The sequence below is a fragment of the Paramisgurnus dabryanus genome, chromosome 17 (assembly GCF_030506205.2).
Source record: "Paramisgurnus dabryanus chromosome 17, PD_genome_1.1, whole genome shotgun sequence".
NCBI classification, from domain to species: Eukaryota; Metazoa; Chordata; class Actinopteri; order Cypriniformes; family Cobitidae; genus Paramisgurnus; species Paramisgurnus dabryanus.
Genome location: NC_133353.1, coordinates 1,863,598 through 1,882,736, shown reverse-complemented (window position 1 = coordinate 1,882,736; position 19,139 = coordinate 1,863,598). Strand labels below are relative to the sequence as shown.

At 36.6% G+C, this 19,139-nt stretch overlaps 1 protein-coding gene and 1 non-coding gene across 2 annotated transcripts; both read right to left on the bottom strand.

The window, feature by feature from the left end:
• Positions 1–10,268: 10,268 nt before the first annotated feature.
• Positions 10,269–10,341, bottom strand: trnat-ugu (transfer RNA threonine (anticodon UGU)). The gene has a single exon. It is a non-coding gene; the product is annotated as a tRNA-Thr (tRNA).
• A 418-nt stretch (positions 10,342–10,759) lies between these two features.
• Positions 10,760–18,700, bottom strand: hhipl1 (HHIP-like 1). Its single transcript, XM_065244850.2, has 9 exons — positions 18,129–18,700; positions 15,904–16,550; positions 15,617–15,760; positions 15,026–15,354; positions 13,331–13,457; positions 13,085–13,230; positions 12,094–12,175; positions 11,660–11,742; positions 10,760–11,531 (listed from the first exon to the last, which is right to left on the bottom strand). The coding sequence occupies exons 1-9, from the start codon at positions 18,411–18,413 to the stop codon at positions 10,987–10,989; spliced, it is 2,388 nt and encodes a 795-aa protein (XP_065100922.2). The 5' UTR covers positions 18,414–18,700; the 3' UTR covers positions 10,760–10,986.
• Between the last annotated feature and the right edge of the window lie 439 nt (positions 18,701–19,139).

The following is a 19,139-nucleotide window of genomic DNA, read 5'->3' as shown; positions in this document are numbered from 1 at the left end:
GTAGCTGTAGCTCATCTAGCCAGAACCGCTGTTTTCATCCTAATCCTACCCCCAAACCTAACCCTAGACCCAACACTACGTGATATTTAGCTGTATTTCATCTAGCCAAAACCCCTGAAGTGCTGAGTAATGTCATTACAATCGTTGATTCGTATCAGAGAGAGTGTACGTTTAAACTACTTAAACAAATTTTTCAGTGTTTTGAAGCTCTATTTAAAGCTAACATTAAATAAAATTACTAAAGCAAAAAAAAAAACTTAGATTTTGTCACATTTTGATTTTAAGGGGACGTCTTAAGTTTGTTTTTTGATAAAGCAATTTTGTTTATTCTCCTGCACAAAAAAAGTGTTATTTAAGCTGCTAAGATGTCTATAATTATTATTAATATAGACTATTTAATCTGAATGTCATTTCCAAATAATCCTTCAGACTTTTGTAGGAGTGTTTGACAAATGTTAACAAACACAAGCTTATTGTAAAGTGTTAGCAGTTTCCGAGCCACACATTTTACCACTTTAACCAACTTACCAAAATCAATGCCATTTCCTTATCCACAAAACAGCCTTAAATTACAGGGCTTTGTCTTCATAAAACCACAATAACTGCTGAGCAGTCTGTTGTTTTTAGCACAGAGCCTGAGGTTTTGCAGAGAGTGCACAAAAATCTACGAGTGACTAAACATTTTGGGGTCAACCTATTGTTTGGTGCACATTTTGTCATAAAAACCTATACTCAAGAGATGTTATCATTGACTTGGGGAGGGTATCTCGCCTATTTCTATTCAAAGGAGCACAATAGCGGAAGATAACTCGCCTCACCACGCAGACGGACGTCGTAAAGACTGATCTTTCATTGTCCGAAAGAAGAGTTAACCAAATGTTTGCTGCCGGCTCTCTATGCAAGGCGCCACATCTGCTGAGCTTGAGGGTCCCTCCATAATGTTTATTTTCTTTATGGATGCTATCCATGCCTGTGTTTTGTTAGATTTTAGGGCCACCAACGGGCAATTCTTGATCTGTGGTATACTACAGAATGAAAAATGTGATATATACAGTAGAAGTGTGTAAACTGAAGGCTTTATAAGCGATAGCTTTTGCACGCCATGATGCTTAGGTAGTCAGGATGGTTGCCAGGGCAGTGCCATGTTGTTCATTCTTCCTGTAGCTCAATTGATAGAGCATTGCATTAATAGCACAAAGGTCATTTGTTCAATACCAGACATAGTGAAGAAAAATGTAAAGCTAATTTATCAAACATTAATTGTTTTGTGGCCGATTATCCTAACCTACTTTGGGGGCAGTGTCGCTGAGTTAAAGGCCAAACCCTTGCACTCAGGGCCTCTGGAGGGGGCAGGTCCACAGGAAGACCCCAAGCTGTGAGTAAACAGCTGTATGTAGGATCGCCTGGCGGTCTGGAGCCAGGCACAGACCCCCCCATTCACTGACCCGTTTCATGTCTGTCACCTAACTAATAATAGACAAGAACTGCAGACATACACACACTTCTGAATGGACAACATTGGGCATGGCAACATATCTGTGTTTCATGGTCTGATAAATCTCTGATTACATAAAGAGATCAGTTAAAAGAACATTCAAGTGGCTCAAAAACATGTAAACAGTGACAGCTAGGGATCATTTTTTTTCTGACATTCTTGACACAGTACATTCTCCCCTGGTTTCACAGACAAAGCTTTAGTCTAGTCCCTGCCTAAAACACGTTTGAGCTGTCTCATCTGAAAATAACTTGCATTGACAGATCTTAAAATATGCCAATACCATTTATTTGTCTCAAAATATTGTCTTTATTTAAGGAATGTTTATAAAAAATGCTTAATTTACTTCCGACCTAGTCCCTGCCTTGTCTTTACCTGAACCAGGCCTCTAAACTGTCCAAATTACTTTTGGAAGCCAGCGAACATTCATTTGGCAAAAACTAAAATAACTACATGGTAAGTGTCTGCCTGCAGTTTTACATTCTGCATCCTTAGAGGTCCTGTGTCTGCCCTAAATTCTTTTGTCAATGTGGGAAAATGTGTTGATGAAATGTCTACCGAGATGAGCAGTGACAGATATGAGTAAGAAGCCAATGCCTCTTAAGAACAGAGAAGGAAACATGACAGGAAATGAGATTTATTCTGCTTCAGCGCACCACTTATAGCTTCCTAAAGGAGGGCACTCACTAGTGTCCCATTAATGGACCATAATTACCAGGAGGAGATATGAAATGGGTTCACGTTGGGGTGACGTGACTGTTTCTGCAATCACATGGTCCATCTGCTTTATAGGAGGTAGTAGTCATAGTTTTCAATACTTGATGAATCAATAATCACTATAGATGCTCATTCTCAGGGAAATATACTCACATAGACAGAGGTTCAGTTTTTAGTAACAGGGACTGTTTCCACAGATTTAGATTAATCCAGGACTAGACCATTTTTTTATTTTAGGACATTTAAGTCGTTTTTACAAACAAACATAAAAACTATACTGGTGTGCATCTTGGGACAAAATTTGTCAGTACAAGGTGTTTGGAAATGAAAGCAGCTCAAACATGCAATTTAGTCTGGGAATAGGATAATCCCTGTCTGGGAAACCGCCCCATAAAGTTTGAAGCAGTTTAATCCTGCGTATTTTTGTCAGGAAAACAAATACTGTTTTCAAACTTGATGTCATGATTTGTGAAATGCATACTTTTAATCTTATCTGAGAAGGGGGGGGGGGGGGCTTATAAAAAATGTAAATCTTTGTAGCCTAGTTATCAAATCACATGCATGTTTGTGAACATAAAGCTCTGAGTAAAAATATATTTTTTTTAAACTATATTAAAGGGATAGTTCGGCCAAAAATGATATAAAACCCATTATTTACTCACCCCCAAGCTGTCCGAGATGCATATGTCCATCGTTTTTCAGACAAACACATTTTCAGATATTTTAGAAAATGTTTTAGATCTTTAGTTAATTAAATGTGAAGTTATGGGGTCTACGTCCTTCCAGTCCAAAAAATGTGCGTCCATCCTTCACAAAATAAATCCAAACGGCTCCAGGATGATAAACAAAGGTCTTCTGAGGGTAATCCGCACGGTGTTGTTGTAGAAATATCCATATTTAAAACTTTATTAACGTAAATAACTACCTTCCGGTAGCGCCGCCATCTTAGACTCCTCTGTATTCAGGAGAGCGCATTAGCGTACATACGCACTTTTCTTAGTGACGTATGACAAATTCGGAGGGCGGGGGCACAGAGCAGCAGCGGAGTAACCTCCGTAAGCTGCGTAAGCTCTGATCTTGAATGCGGACGCGATCAAGATGGCAGCGCTACCGGAAGGTATTTATTTACGTTAATAAAGTTTTAAATATGGATTTTTCTACAACAAAACTGCACAGATTACCCTCAGAAGACCTTTGTTTATCATCCTGGAGCCGTTTGGATTTAATTTGTGAAGGATGGAAGCACTTTTTTTGGATTTGAAGGACGTGGACCCCGTAACTTCACATTTAATTAACTGAAAGATCTAAAAAATTTCTAAAATATCTGAAAATGTGTTTGTCTGAAAAACGATGGACATATGCATCTCAGACAGCTTGTGGGTGAGTAAATCATGGGTTAATATCATTTTTGGCTGAACTACCCCTTTAAATATTAAATATAAACCAAAAACTTGAAATTATGAAATGTAGTGGAGTAAAAATTATGATTATATGCTTTGAAATGTATGTTTTCCAAAGAAAAACGCTGCTAAAATACGAAGACTTGAAAATTTACTTTTATGTAGAAAGTAAAAACACTTAAGTAGTGTCCGCCTCTGGTCATTTATGTACTTTCTATAGTTTACAGACTATACTGCAGTGAACATTGCCCTCTATTGGTAGGTTATGGTCATACACAAATCCGTTTATCAAATAATTGCACTTAAAATCTCGGTAGGTGTCTCTCTAACCCCACATTTCATTTATTTCAGACTAAACAGCTAGGACCTCTGTTTTGAATTAAACAAGCCTATATTTATGGCGATTGACATGATGCTTATAACAAGACAAGCGTATTAATCTCAATAGTTTAAACTATGACAAATGCTTTAAAAGTAAACTTTTTGGCATACAATACATGTCTTACTTAAACAAATCAGACACACAAATAGAGGATGTAAATAAATGCAGGTGCAGGCACACGATGTCACACACCTCTTATTTATTTTTTAGCTTATTACACTACTATCAAAAACAAAATATGACATGACTGCTGATTGGTGCGCTTGCACGGCAGTTAACCGATATGAACGGGACATCCCAGTATAGGCCACTTCATGGAGTGATATGAAAGTTACCCAAAGCATTGGTCACAGTTTATTTCAGCAATCAAATAATCAAGAATCATAAACATAAGGCTTCACCGCAAAAGCCAAATATATTATCAATTCAATAATCAAGCGTATAAACTCCTGTAATACAACAGAAAAAGATACACACAAAACAATAAACCTTAACAACCCACAAGGACGCGTTCCCTGTGTCACGTGGGTGAAACAGATTTTTTTGTGTGTGTCACAGTTAACATCAGTTTAAATAGTCAATAACAACAATAATTTTGCTATTTTGCTATTTGCCAGTGAACTGCAGATGATGGGAATCCGTATTCTCGCAATTTTTGTCAATATGTGCATTAGTATAATATATAGTTGCCCTTAAATTTAACATTCATTTACAACACATTTTACTTTTATGTGTCGTCTATGTGTATTACAATGAAAATTCAGTAAATAAAAACAAAAGAATAGGCCATTTGTTGGTGTCAAGGAGACACATCATTTTTCACTAACTATATAGTTAACCTCATCATGAAAAAACTCTAAACAAACTAATCGAGTTTGAACACGTCAGGAATTACATTATGTTTGTTTATTAAGTTGAAAAATGTATTTCTCATTTTATTTAAAAGTGGCTCTCTAGTAGCCTTCTCCGTACATCTCATCTTCAATCATCTTTTTTTAGTTCCTCCGAAATAAATAATAAATATTTTATTATTTTATAATATTCGCACTAATAGTGTACCTGATGCAGTGCGTGTCCCTGAACTTGTTTTTGGGGAAGGTATGGTGGTATAATATGGTCCTGTGGTGAGGAGGGGGTTGGTGCATTACAATTCAAGTTCAATTATCTTTAAAAAAATATATTATATAATATAATATAATATTGTAAATAAACTAAATATTTTATTTTCCCTTTATTAAGTCATATCAGCATCATTGGTATACATAGCAGTCATAAAAATCATTGCAATTCAAGTCTTATTTTAAGTTATTGGACTTTGAAAGACAATACAATAAAACAATGATATTATTATAAATATAAAAAGCACAATACATAGACATAATAAAGCATAGATCACGCATTGAGCCCTTTGGTCCGTTGCCGTGATTCGTCAACGGCGCTGCCATAGGAGTCCTGTCAATACTGCACTATAAACACCTTTTCTGAATAAACAACAACATTTACATTTCTCAACCGATTACAATGATTTACAATCTTTGTTAGCAAAAACAATTGTTTCCAATTATTTAATGAAAATGTATAATTTGAATGGGGGAAAATCGTAAACAGGTGGCAACTAAAAGAAACAGCACTCCTCATATTTATTTCCTCCCTTTATTGTTTCCATACAGCAAGTTCGTTTAATTTGCTTTTGGCAAATGTAGAAAATATTCTCTAATTAGGCCTGTTATCATGTAAAGCCTATAGATGGCACTATGGTAAATGATACAATTACCCTATATTGAAGACAGATACGTCAAAACTGAGTTAAACACGGATTTGTTGAAAGATTTATCAAACAAAACACCAAAGGTAATTTAGAGAATTAAAAAGGTTCTTTCTTATTGTGAATTTTTTTATATCACATTTTTAGTTTGTCTTGAGCTACAGATCATAAGTGAACTTTAAATTATATTACATTAGGGATATATCTGACGTCATCTTGCTTATAAAAACCGATGACGCACCCACAATTCTATTTCTACTTTTGCTCAGCTCGTGCTTAGTTGCGTCTTGCAGACAGAAAATGGACAAATATTTTTTAAAGCCTTATTTTCTCCAACCAATCGGCCAGGTCGAACATCTTATTCATGCTGACCTGAGCGTTTTTGGACTGGAAAGAACTCCGCTTCCACCAATTAAAGCCAAGGTAAGAACAAATGTTAATTTATTTAAATTTATTATACAGAAATTATGTTTGGTAGTTTAGAAAGAGATAAAAATATGCCATATTTTTTAAAAACTGGTTGTTTCAGTGATTTTATTCAAGATAAAATGCGCACTGTGCACTGAGCGCCCTTAGCAACCACCCTTAGAAACGTCAACAACATAAATGATCTTGAATATTTTGTTGCTGTTCGGTCAGGGACTATTTCCCCTGGCGAAATAAAGCTTTTAGTGATTGTATTTAATTAAAATTTGCTGAAATTTTTAGAAATGTGTTTACAAAAATGTATTTTTAACCAATATATTTTTTGGCCATTTTTGTATATTTTTAAATATATTTCAAAAATAAATACATTTCAAAGCATTTATATTAACATCACAGTGGAAGAAAAACTTTCCAATGTTACAAACCCTATTTTTAAATATCAGTGCCACTGTATTGTTATAAGATGCACAGCAGCAATGTGTTTTTGTAATTGCCCCAATATAATTAAGGCCTATTTCAGGCTTAATCTAAACTCTATCCAGGAAAACAACCCATTAGGTTTTAAAAGGTTAAAACTATTTTCAACTGTAAAAATATACTTTATAAACTTTTATATTTTGACTTTTTATATTTTATATTCAGGAAAAATATTTTTTTGCCATATGGGTTGTAAAATTAGAGATGTCTTTTTGGCCCTGAAATACATCTTAAAAAATATGTTAATATATGAAGGTTAGACTAAAATATATTGTCAAATTAAGAAATAAATTTAATTAAACTTTTCTTTTTGCAAAATGTATTTAGCATATATTTAATATTTTTTTTGCTATCCACTTTTACCCCTCAAATTAGTGTAAAAAATTGTTTGAGAAGTTTTTTTAAAGCCCTTAACCCAATCCTAAATCAATTCTGTCAATTCTTCCAGAAAACAACGTATGGCGCACTTGCAAGTTTACATTTATTTCAGACAGAAATCTTTTGGATTAGTTTATGCAAAAATTGGGACAAATAATGGACTATATTTCCACATTGTATATTTTAATTCAGATTTTGTCATTGTCTGCTCAGGTCCAAGCTCAAAAAGCTTTACACCTGTATTTTGATGTTGCTACCAGCCACCGTGAGGAGCCTGAGCGACCAGAAGTTTTGGGTAGTTCACCTAGACCTGCTACACCGGAGCCCGAGAAAGTGTTCAACCCAAGTCCCGAAATTAAGACAGCATTGGATGTACAGCTTAAGGAGATACATGGCAGATCTTCATCTTCTATGGTTTCGCTGCTGAATCTTGATGAGGAGCTGGAAGAACTTTTAAGATGTTCACCAAAGCCTGCTACTCCAGAGCCTACGAACCTTTTCAGCTCAAGTGCTCAAATACAACAGGAGCCCCTTAAATCATACAAGGTCTCAGAGCCTAAGAATTTACCTGGGGAATCTTCAGCTCCCACTAGGAAACTGCTCGACCTTGTTGATTTGCTTGGTCAGGAGCTGGATGAATTAGAACGTTTGGGATGTTCAACTAACCTTGGTACTCCAGAGCCTAAAAAAGTTGTGCATTTACCTGGTGAATCTTCATCTCCGGCTGATTTATTGCTAGATGATGATGATTCACTTGATCGGGAGCTGGAAGAACTTTTGAGAAGTTCATCGAAGTCTGCTACACCAGAGCCTACAAAGGTATACAGCTCAAGAGCTAAAATACACGCAGAATCCCCTCAATCAAGAGTGGACGTATGGGATGAGCATACAAATCCCGCTCCCACTGATTCACCACCACAGCTTGAGGATTCACTTCACCAGTCTCAAGCTCCCACTGGTAAACGCCGTCGGAAGAACAAACGTAAAGGCCAAGGTCGGAGAGAAAAACACTGTCAGGAAGAAACCATTAAAGAAGAAACTTCCTCATTTAGAGCTGCTGAACGGCCATCTGCGAACCCCCAGGGTTTCATTTTGCCACAACACTTTTTAGAGAGCGTCATCGATGGCCTGCTTACCAAACTTCAAAGCACATACAACATCAGTGTTCCTGGGATCTACCTTTATGATGTTATTTTCAACAAACTGGCTCAAGAACTGGGAAATCTGGCAAGAGTTCATGTTGTTAAAAACATCCGACAGCTGTTTCAAAATGAAGATGAGATCGTTCTTCGGATTGTAAATGAAGCTCATGCCATTGTGAAAGATAAGGGCTACTTGAGGGCAGCATGGCAGGATCATGAGATGTCAGTAAACTATCTCACAACGGTTGTGTCTGCGGTCATTCTTGACTACACGGTGCTTGGTGGGTGGAATCAGAAGAGTGACCAAACTGAAGATTTCGCCATCACAGTTCATCCAAACCTGACGGTGAAAGAAAAGTGCCGCAACTTCCTGTCTCGGATGAGACAGTCCCTAAGATATGTCTTTTGTTTTAAATGAAGGACCCGAGTAGGTGAACAGTATTAAGTTTTCTAGACCTCCTCTTTACTTAGAATTTAGAATTTCACTTTTGTGGATTTCATTTTTTGTAAATATTTCTGTATATAGTTGTTTCCTGTTCAATAACAAATAATAAATACTTTTTTTGTGCATTAACTGACTTGGTTAAGCGTATTTCTTCTGAAAAGTGACCTTCCTAAAGGTAGCAGACCCTTCTATTCATGCAGGTTGAGTTTTATACATTAAGAAAAAACTATAATTTTATAAATATAAAAAATTAAGAAATTTTCAGGAGAGCAACAATCCATTTGTAGGGAGGTGTGCAAAAACAACATTAACCCCATCTTATACTCAACACCCATAATGCACCAAATAAACAAACTTTTCATAAATTAACTACTTTTACTACAGAACAAGACATTGATAACGACCAAAAGTTTTCCAAAATAAGTGCTTTATTATCATAACAATAGGAAATAAAGCCATTTAACATTTTATTTCTTAAATGACCCTCTCCATACAGTAAGTATGCATTATTTCACATCATGTGAGCTATACACTTTAATCATTATAGTACAGTCTTATTTCTAATAATAGCAAAGAACTTGAATTGCAGACCTGACATTAAATACCATGTAATAATTTAAAGTAGTGATAGTGAAGTGAACCAGAATTTTTTTGAACAATTGCATAAAGATTCATTACTCAACGTTTTTCAATTCAGAGTTTTACAAGGACCTCTGCTGGTGAAAGTGGGGAAAAGCAGTGTCCCAAAATGTTTCACAACCATTTTAAAAGCAAAAAAATGAATGCATGAAAAGATGAATAAATCCATATATTAAATGCATGACAACCATATGTTCCATTGCATACTTATACTAACACAAAACAATAAAGATTTTGTATTGTGAAAGTGGAAATTCTGTTTTAACCTAAACCTTTTGTAATGAAAACAAAATTTGCCAGCTATTAGTAGGTGTAGTTGAATTAGTATTAAATTAATGAAGATTCATGATCATCACACATGACGTTCAGAGGAATCAGCTTTAAGTGATGTTCATCACTCCATTTCTTAAGAAAAAGGCCTCTATTATTTAGTCAATCATGGGCTGCTGGACGCACAGAGCTAAATTACTTTTCAAAGGGATGCCAACTTTTGAAAGGAAGCTGGCAGAGATGGTTTGGCACTACCTACTTGATTGAATGCTTAGAATATCAATGACCCTGTTTAAAGCAGACAGAGCACACAAAGACATCATTACTAAAACTAGAACAATGTCATCTGCCCGCATTGGGAAAACAGAGAGGCTTATTCAGCTTTCTTTAGGTGATTCAGATAGACATTTACCTGAATGTACAAATATCAACGTATGCAAAATGTGTGTTTGTGAAGAACATTTACATATCGGTCATGAAAAGTGTATCTAAAAATAATGCTCATGAAAACATTGAACATATAAGAATAATTGATAGTAAATAATTAAGAATTATATATTTAACCACTGATTATTATTTAATTTACACACAATGAGCAAATAAAAGGTAGGTTGAACAACTGCATTTAAAACTACTGTAAACGCAATAATCATGTAAGCGTGTATTTTGTATAGTTTTGTATAGTAAAATATATTACGCAAAACTTATCGAAGTTAAAGAAATACCCTCGGCAGGCCCCAGCGAGGATCGAACTCGCGACCCCTGGTTTACAAGACCAGTGCTCTAACCACTGAGCTATGGAGCCGGACTGTTGGCGTATATCCGGCTAATTGCTAATAAAGCTAGCATTCGGTATACAACACGTCTTACAATTGAAATCTTTGTTTAATACTTGCTTTATTTTGGTATTTAAATATGCCTTCTTCGAATGAAGCTGAGGGAGCTACGTACATAGAGCTACCGAATAAATAGCCTAAAAACGTAAACATTTTTTGTAATCGTCAAACTTTGACCTATTATACAACTCGAAAACAAATGTTGTGTCATTGCTCACGGGTTGTTTCTAAAATAGATTGTTTGCTGGAATGGTTAAATGCGAAAACCAACTTTTATCCACCTTATGGTTTTAAGGCACCACCTAGAGGTTTTCGCGATAATGCAACAGTTGTTTCATTTGATACAATGTATCAAAACATGTTTGATCTGAAGTAACCACACAAATACGCAATCGTTTCAAATTTTATTTGTATTGACGTAATTTATTTTACAAAAATCGAAAAAGATAAACATTCACATAGGTCTATGAACTTAGCAGCAAATCAGGAAAAACATGTTTAGTTACTGAACTATCACATTTTGTTATAGTGTCCTCTATGGTATAGAAATAAACGAGGTAGACCTACGTGCTAGGCTAATAACAACAATTTGTTTGATCCAGAAACTCTTTTGACTAATCTAAATTTCCACATATAACTCCTGCATCTTCATAGTGACCACAATTATGTTTTCCCACACCGGCATGTTGACAATCCAGGAGAGTTTCTTCTGTCCCCTCACACTGCACATCATCCAAAATAATCTTCAGGTTCCCTTCTCCAAACTCAGCGTGCTTGGCTGCCTTGACTGCGTGTTGGAACCCCAGCTGTCGACAGACCACCACGGCATTCTTGGTGTTCCAGAGATCATCGCAGACGGTTCCCCATTCCCCATTCGCATATACCTCCACTCTTCCCCGATCCCTCCGCCCTTCTGCATCCCCAACCAACCTCACGGCTCCATTCTTTTGTTTGCCCTTCTTGCGTCTACCCTTCCGCTGTCTGGATGTCCTGATAGGTTTAGTTGTAGTTGGGGTGAATGGAGTCGGGTTGATCTGTACGTCTTGCTCCTTAAACATGTCCAGCAACTTTTGAAGCCAGTCTTTTGAATCAGGTTCAGGAGTTTTTTCCACATCTGAGAAATTTGGAAGCTGTGTTGGAATGCTGACTCCTATCAGTGCTGTGAAAAGAGCAATCACACACATGCCAACCATCAGCCCCATAAACCATGGTTTAAAACACCTTTAAGTAAAGATGAGGTGGGGCTAACATAAGTAACATTAATACTTAGAGACCACAAACACTTACTTTCCTTGGGATCGAATGGTATTAGGTTGCTCTTAACACGAACTGAGAGTGGTTCATAATGACATTTTCCTGGTGGTGCACGTCTGCAATAAACCAGACAATGCATTATAACTTTATTTTAGAAGAGATCTACAGTGAAGTGAAAGTGATTACACACATTACAAATATGAACATTTTGGTTACCTAATCAATTAATGGAAAACCGTATGATACAAACTTAAAGTTGCATGAATATTAGGCAGACTAAGACTTTAAAGGTAATGGAGTACTTGGCCACTGCTGATTTTAATCTACGTCAGAAAGAGAGATAGATTACAGAGGCACGTACTACTGCCAACACAGGCTTTTTCACTTCGAAGAACAAAGTTGTTATGAGACAACATAAGCTGGACTTCGCACGCCACAATGGCTTATAAGTGATAACAAATAAATACCTTGAGGGGTCAACAATCTTGTACACAACACCTGTCGGGGATGTTGCACTTGGTATTTCGGTGGACATGAAATACAGTTCACCTGGTTGGTCAAAAATAACATAGGTTAGATGACATATGGTTTAAGGGATAGTTCACCCAAAAATGAAAATAATGTCATTAATGACTCACCCTCATGTCGTTCCAAACTCGTAAGACCTCCGTTCATCTTCGGGACAGAGTTAAAGATGTTTTATATTTAGCTTGTTGACCCTTCATTGAAAATCTATGTATGTATACTGTCCATGTTCAGAAAGGTAATAAAAACATCATCAAAGTAGTTCATGTGACATCATTGGGTCAGTTAGAATGTGTTGAAACATCAAAAATAAATTTTCGTCCCCCCAAAAAATTACAACTTTATTCAGCATTGTCTTCTCTTTCTTTTTTTGTCTTTCTTTTTTTCAAACTTACAGCGTGCATCTCCGTCAGACTGTAAACAAAACAAAAACAGCTGGGGGCACCAGATAACATGTCAGCCTTGTCATACGTCACAACAAACGTGGAAGAGAAGACAATGCTGAATAAAGTCGTCATTTTTGTTATTTTTGGACCAAAATGTATTTTCGATGCTTCAACACATTCTAACTGACCCACTGATGTCACATGGACTACTTTGATGATGTTGTTTTACCTTTTTGGACATGAACAGTATACCGTACATAGATTTTCAATGAAGGGTCAACAAGCTCTCGTACTAAATATAAAACATCTTAAACTGTGATCCGAAGAGGAACAGGGGTCTTACGAGTTTTGAACGGAGACATTAATGACATTATTTTCATTTTTGGGTGAACTATCCCTTTAATATGGAACACTCGCAAAAGGTTTTGTCCACAGAGAGGCACTAGTAAGCAATTTATAGCATTCTTGAGAATCAACACAATAAAAATGCTTCTAAATGTAATAATGTGCCATAAATATAAATTAGGTATTGTTAAATGGTACATACCTGCTTCATCTTCTGCAAATGAAATGATGTACATATAATAATTGTTGATCAGCCCTGGAAATGAACAAGTCAGACCCATTCCCATGCAGATCTCATTGTAATCCCATCTGCCTGTGTTTTTGTTCTCTTTCAAACTCATCAGGCGTCTGTGAAAATTCATACGGTCCAAAATGAGTATCACCATATGCTCCCAGGTTGCTTGTGGTCAAACACAGTGATAAATTTGATTAAATATGTCACACTTACCCACTCATAAAGTCTCCAAATATGTACATGCCATTTAAGTTTGGATATTCACAGCCTCTGTAAACATATCCACCGGTGACAGATTTACCAATTTTATGTGGATATGCATAAATTGGAAGAACATCATCTAAAAATACAAAGATAATATACAAAGTGAAACATTATGGGTTGATAACAGAGACAATGGAGTTCCTCAGGGATGACGTATTTTTGTAGGCCAACCCGGAAGTTAGCGGGGCACTGTGTTCTCTCACTAAAAAAGCCATTTCATTTTTGCCTTATAGATTACACGTTTTGTCCAACAAGAAAATCTTCACAGATTAACTTTTATGAATTTTGAAGTCTAAATTAGTTTCTTTTAAACACCTTTGCCATTCAAAATTCATAAAAGTTGTGTTCTTTTGTGAAGCCTAACTTGTTGGACAAAACGTGTATATGAAGTGATGTAAGTGCCAAAAGTCTATGGGAAAAATGAATGGACTTTCTGGCGAGAGAACCCAGTGTCTCCTTATCTTCTTGGTTGGCCAAAAATAAAGGGGCATGCAACAACGTCACTTTTCCACGTTTCCACACCGAAGCTCGCCCTGTTGAGTGGCAAAACATTCAACAAAATGGCTGGTTTTCGTTTTCTCCTGCAAAAATCTGCAGGTCCAATCAGCGAACAGAGGGGAGTGGCTAAGAACCATGACGTTGAGTTCGTGCGTCAGTTTGAGTTGTAGTTCAGTAATGGCAGCGGGGAAAGACGTGAGAAAAGCTATTCGGTCCGTTGTTGCAAAACTGGCAAATATACAGAAGTTAAAGTCGGAGCAAGAACAATATTTGCTAAGTTTTGTTGGTCTGTTCATTCGGGCTTGTTGTTTCCGGCCGTTTCGGCGCATGATATACGTCACGGCCACACGTTAGCGATTGGCTTTGGCAGATCCTGAGTGACTCTGGGCAGATCCAATAGTTTTAAACTTCAACAGAGGACCCTCCTTAATGGAAGTAACGCTTTGCAATGGAGCGTGGCCAGACTCTCTGTACAAATGAAATGAAGGTACGAGAGTCTGGTTGGACCAGGCTAGGTTTTCATAGCGGCTGCTGCGAAAATGCCAGTAAAACTGACTATTATTAGCTTCAATTGAATTTATTTGGCCTTAACAATGATCCTAACAACTTGCAACACAACCACAAGTCTGTGGACATTGGCATATGGCCAGACATTGCTTTTCCTGACATATATGTTTGTCTTGCGTAGCACTATTAAACCATTCCACCTTTGTAGAACACAAGGCTCATCATAATGGATGTTTTTTGATGAAGACTCACTGACAAAACATTTGCAATTATACAGAACAAGAGTATCCATTGGTGTATTTTTATAGGATTTTTTATCCCAAAATTTGACATACCTGACATATGGTTACTGCTTCTAATTTACTTCTCCATTAAGTGTTTTTTTTTTTGGCAGTCTGGCTCCACATTTTTGTTGAATCGGTTAGCACAATCGATCACACCACTACTTTTCCCATTTTAGACGCGGTTTTCACGCTATGCTAATGCTGTCGCTCAGACTTTTTGCCACTCAGTGAGCGTAACCTCAGCCACGTTCGCAGAAGGTGACGTTATGTGCATACCCTCTACATCATCCTTGTGGCAATCTATAGTAATGGATCTGTGTAACTACAGTATCTTCAGTACACTCACTGTACCCACCTAAAGAACTGTTAGCACAGAGTTTCTTGTCGTAACAAGAAAAACCCTCTTTTGCTCTCCAGCCATAATTCCGTCCTTTCTCCACAATGTCTATTTCCTCATATTTATTCTGGCCCACGTCCCCACAAAAGATCCGTCCTTTTCCTTCTTTGGTTTCAGGATCCCCTCTGTCTACTGAGCATCTCCACATGTTGCGCACCCCATAGGCATACACTTCCGGTCTGGCGCTGGGTTCATGTACAAATGGATTGTCTCGTGGAATTCTATACAGTGGCCCCCTTTCGTTGTCATCCACATCAATGCGAAGAACCTTTCCCAGTAGAGCAGATCTAGCAGTAATGTCCAAATAAGAGATAGGAAATAAGAAAAAAATTCTATTACATTCTATTGAGTTTGCATCGTCTAAATTAAGTTTACTAAGTTCAGGAGGACCATGGTCATGCAATCCAACCAATCAGCACAAAAAAGGGTCTACATATAGCCGCACCTTACCTGTCCTGTGACCCCATTACCTCAGTCTTTTTAGCTGGAATCTATCCCCAAATATGCGTTATTATCATCCTTAAATGTTAATGCAACCTCGAAACTTACTTGTTTTGTGCATTTCCAAATTTCCCAAATGGATCCCCTGCCATTCCACCATCCCCAGTAAAGATGTACAAGAACCCATCATCAGCAAAGAGAATCTGGCCACCATTGTGATTAGAAGCAGGTTCATCAATCTCTAAAATAATTCTGAGAAGACAATGCGAAACAAAAACACATGGAGAATTAGTGAACCTGTTTGTCATATGTTAAATCAGTTAACCAAGTCTACCGTTTCTATTCCTGCTAAGAATTAGTTCAAATGGGCTTAAGCAGGTAAAGTGAGTGCTCACCTCTCTGAACTGTGGTCAACCACATTCATATCCGAGGAGGAAATTCGAAACTCACTGATGCGGATTCTTTCATCAATCCCCACCTCCACAGAGTAGTACACATACAGCTTTCCATTGTATTTAAATTTAGGATGAAAGGTAAGTCCCAGAAAACCTCTTTCGTCACCTTCCCATGGGGATGTCAACACAGCTTTTGTGATGTTTAGAAACGGCTGTTCAAGCTTTGATCGATCTGGAAGGTAGACCCAGACCAAGCCGACTTGCTCAGCAATGAAAAACCTGTGTGTGCCATCATTTGCATGAACCATGGCAAGAGGGTTTTTTAGTCCATTGGCTACCTCCTCTAAACACAGCTGCAAACAGCCCTCTGAGTCAGCTACAGTGCGGCCCAGATTTTTGGTCAACAATTCATTGCTTAGTAGATGGGGGTAACAGTAATCTGGGTCATCCAATTTCAGGTACTGACAAAGCTTGTGCTGGTCATGCTGAAGACCATGAAGCAGTGGATCGTCAGACAGCAGTGGAAGTAAAGAATTGCACTTGGAATGGAATTCAGAGCAGTAGTCTTGGCAGAGTCCAGGGATGGTCCTCAAGGGTTTGCTGGGGTCTTCAGCATCAAACAGGTGAGCAGCATATGGAGAACATTCCTGAAGAGGAGAATTGGTAAAAAATAAGGGAATTGGATCTTGCAAGCCTCGAAAATATAGGTTGCCTATTCATTTCTGCACGTCCACATTCAACACATGGGAAACCCCAAAAAAGTTGTGCTTTTAGGAAGCAATCCTCGAAACCCCATGTGACCCCCATATGCCGACTGATTTTCTTCTGTGTATTTATGTTATTTGTTCATATATTTGGGAGTCTTGTGGTGTTTGTTTTTAATTAAGTTTGACTAATTGTTTGTTGTTGTTATTGATTATGTATGCAGCTACTGAGTGTTTGAATGGTTAGGTTTAACAATGTAGAAATCTGGTATATGCCCATACTGCAAAAAAAAAAAAATTCTGGCCAAAAATATATTATAAATATATGCTAAATTGAATTTTGTAGAAAGAACACTGAAAAAAATGATTCATTCAATTTACTCAATTTTTTTAAGTAACTGGTTGCAATCAATTTATTTAAGCTACATTTAAACAAAAGTTTTTTTATTTCATTTTACTTTACTAATCCTTTTTGTTTAAATGTAGCTTAAATAAATTGATTGCAACCAGTTACCTTAAAAAATTGAGTAAATTGAATGAATCATTTTTTTTCAGTGTAATGCTCAATTCAATATATTTTTGAATTTGGAAATATCAAAACATATTTCAAATTTTATTTCAAGGGCAAGCAAATACATTTCTAAGTTTACATCCCATATGGTAAAATGTATTATTTAAAAGATATATTTAAATATATCCTAAATACAAGTGAATTTTATAAAGAAAATTTTTGAAGTTGAAACTATAATTATATTTTAACTTATTTAAAACTTTTATGTTTACAGTTTCGTAACAAAGAATGCAACGTGAATATATTTCCTTGGATTGAAATATATGGAGGGCTTAATATATGAATACATTTATGCTTTAAAATGTATTAATTGTTTAAATATATTTAAAAATATACAAAAATAACCAAAAAATACATGGGTGTAAAAAGATATTTTTGTACAAATATTCCAAAATATATTTCAGCAAATATATTTTTTTGTATATTTTGAAATATATTTTAAAATATATTTTTGTATATTTAAAATATATATTTTAAAATATATTTTTTTGCCATATGGGTTTATTTACTTTCGTTAGATGTTCTTTGTATTTTTAAAGTTAGAAAAGCAAAATAAATAAATAAATAGTGCGTTTGACCAGTTTACATTTTACTTTATTTTACTCTTACTTTTTATTTATTTGCTGTAAGTGTTGCGATACACTTATCTAGTTTAAGGGGAATAAAAACACATGATAAAAACTGCACTTAATCAACTTGACATGTTTACATGATGTTTTTGTAATAAAAAATTGAATAAAATAAAATCGATCAATGAGATTCCTCGTGATTGCTGGTGACGTCATTTGACCACGTCCCAACAACTACCGTTTCGACTCGGACTGTTATGTTTAATTTGCCTTATTCATTTTATTTTTTCTTTCTTTTTGCGCTAAGCCTTGATAGACATGTAACCTATCTTGTTCGAATACATTTAAAAAACACCGTCTGGACTCATGAACCAAAAGTACCTGGCAGAGCAGATCCTGCACGTACGCGGCACAGTTCGAGAACCCGAAGTAATCGAAGTTGTCCAGTATTTGATAATATTTCGCCATCAGTTCCTGGTCCCTGGCATAGTCACAGCAGCCGAAGTATTTATACATCTGACAGAACTGCAGCTCCTGTTGAGGCTGAAAAGGAGGTTTAAAATCCAAACATTGCGGATGCAATAACGCAGGTGTTATCCAAAACAAATAAAACAGAAGAAAAGGCGATTGCCAGATGCGTCCAAAAACATCGCAAAAATAAGACATATCGCTTATATCCCAGTGACCAACTCCTCCTGATACATGGAAGCAAAGTTATGTAATGGCGAAGATACTCTTTGTATGTCCTCACTGGCTTAAGCTGTTATGCACTTTGCCCTGATTTTAATCATCAACCATTTCCAAACAAATTCACGTCTAATTTACTCTGTTATGACTATAGAGGAATCGCAAATGGGTTGGTGGGTTTGTATCAACCTCATCTGCATGTCTGAGTTACGAGACGCGCCTTACATCCCGAGCAGATGTGACACAGTCGGATCCAAACCACAACTCTCTCACTGTAGCTAAAGTCTTCCAGCAAACGTAACTCTGCAGTTAGCCATGATTTCCACGAACTAAGTTTAACCCTTGTGTCCTGTTTGGGATCTTACAAATCCAAGCCCCTTTTTAATATGCAGCCTAGAGGTTAATTATGAAAATGGAATATATGAGCAATATTTAACCTGAGTGACATGTTTTTAAAGTTTTCCATCAAAAATGTTAGCATAAGCCCAGTGGTGTAGTGGTGTCTGGAGAAGTGGGTATACTCTTAATTTATGCCCCAGTAGAAGTGGGTATACTCTTAATGTATGCCCCCAGTAGAAGTGGGTATACCCCCTGCCATCAAATAAAGAGGTGGGTATACTCCGTATACCTGCGTATAACCTGCACTGCACTGCATATGCCTGTTTTGGTCTGGGAGACTACAAATAAAACCAACGATAGCCTAAT

What these genes read in the sequence shown, in the direction of transcription:
- hhipl1 (XM_065244850.2), bottom strand. Translation starts at nt 18,413, where the DNA reads ATGTCTTATTTTTGCGATGTTTTTGGACGCATCTGGCAATCGCCTTTT. An exon ending in ATTTGCAGAAGATGAAGCAG is followed by an intron (nt 12,176 to 13,084) that starts GTATGTACCATT and finishes TTGACCAACCAG; the next exon opens with GTGAACTGTATTTCATGTCC. An exon ending in ACCATTCGATCCCAAGGAAA is followed by an intron (nt 11,532 to 11,659) that starts GTAAGTGTTTGT and finishes CTCTTTTCACAG; the next exon opens with CACTGATAGGAGTCAGCATT.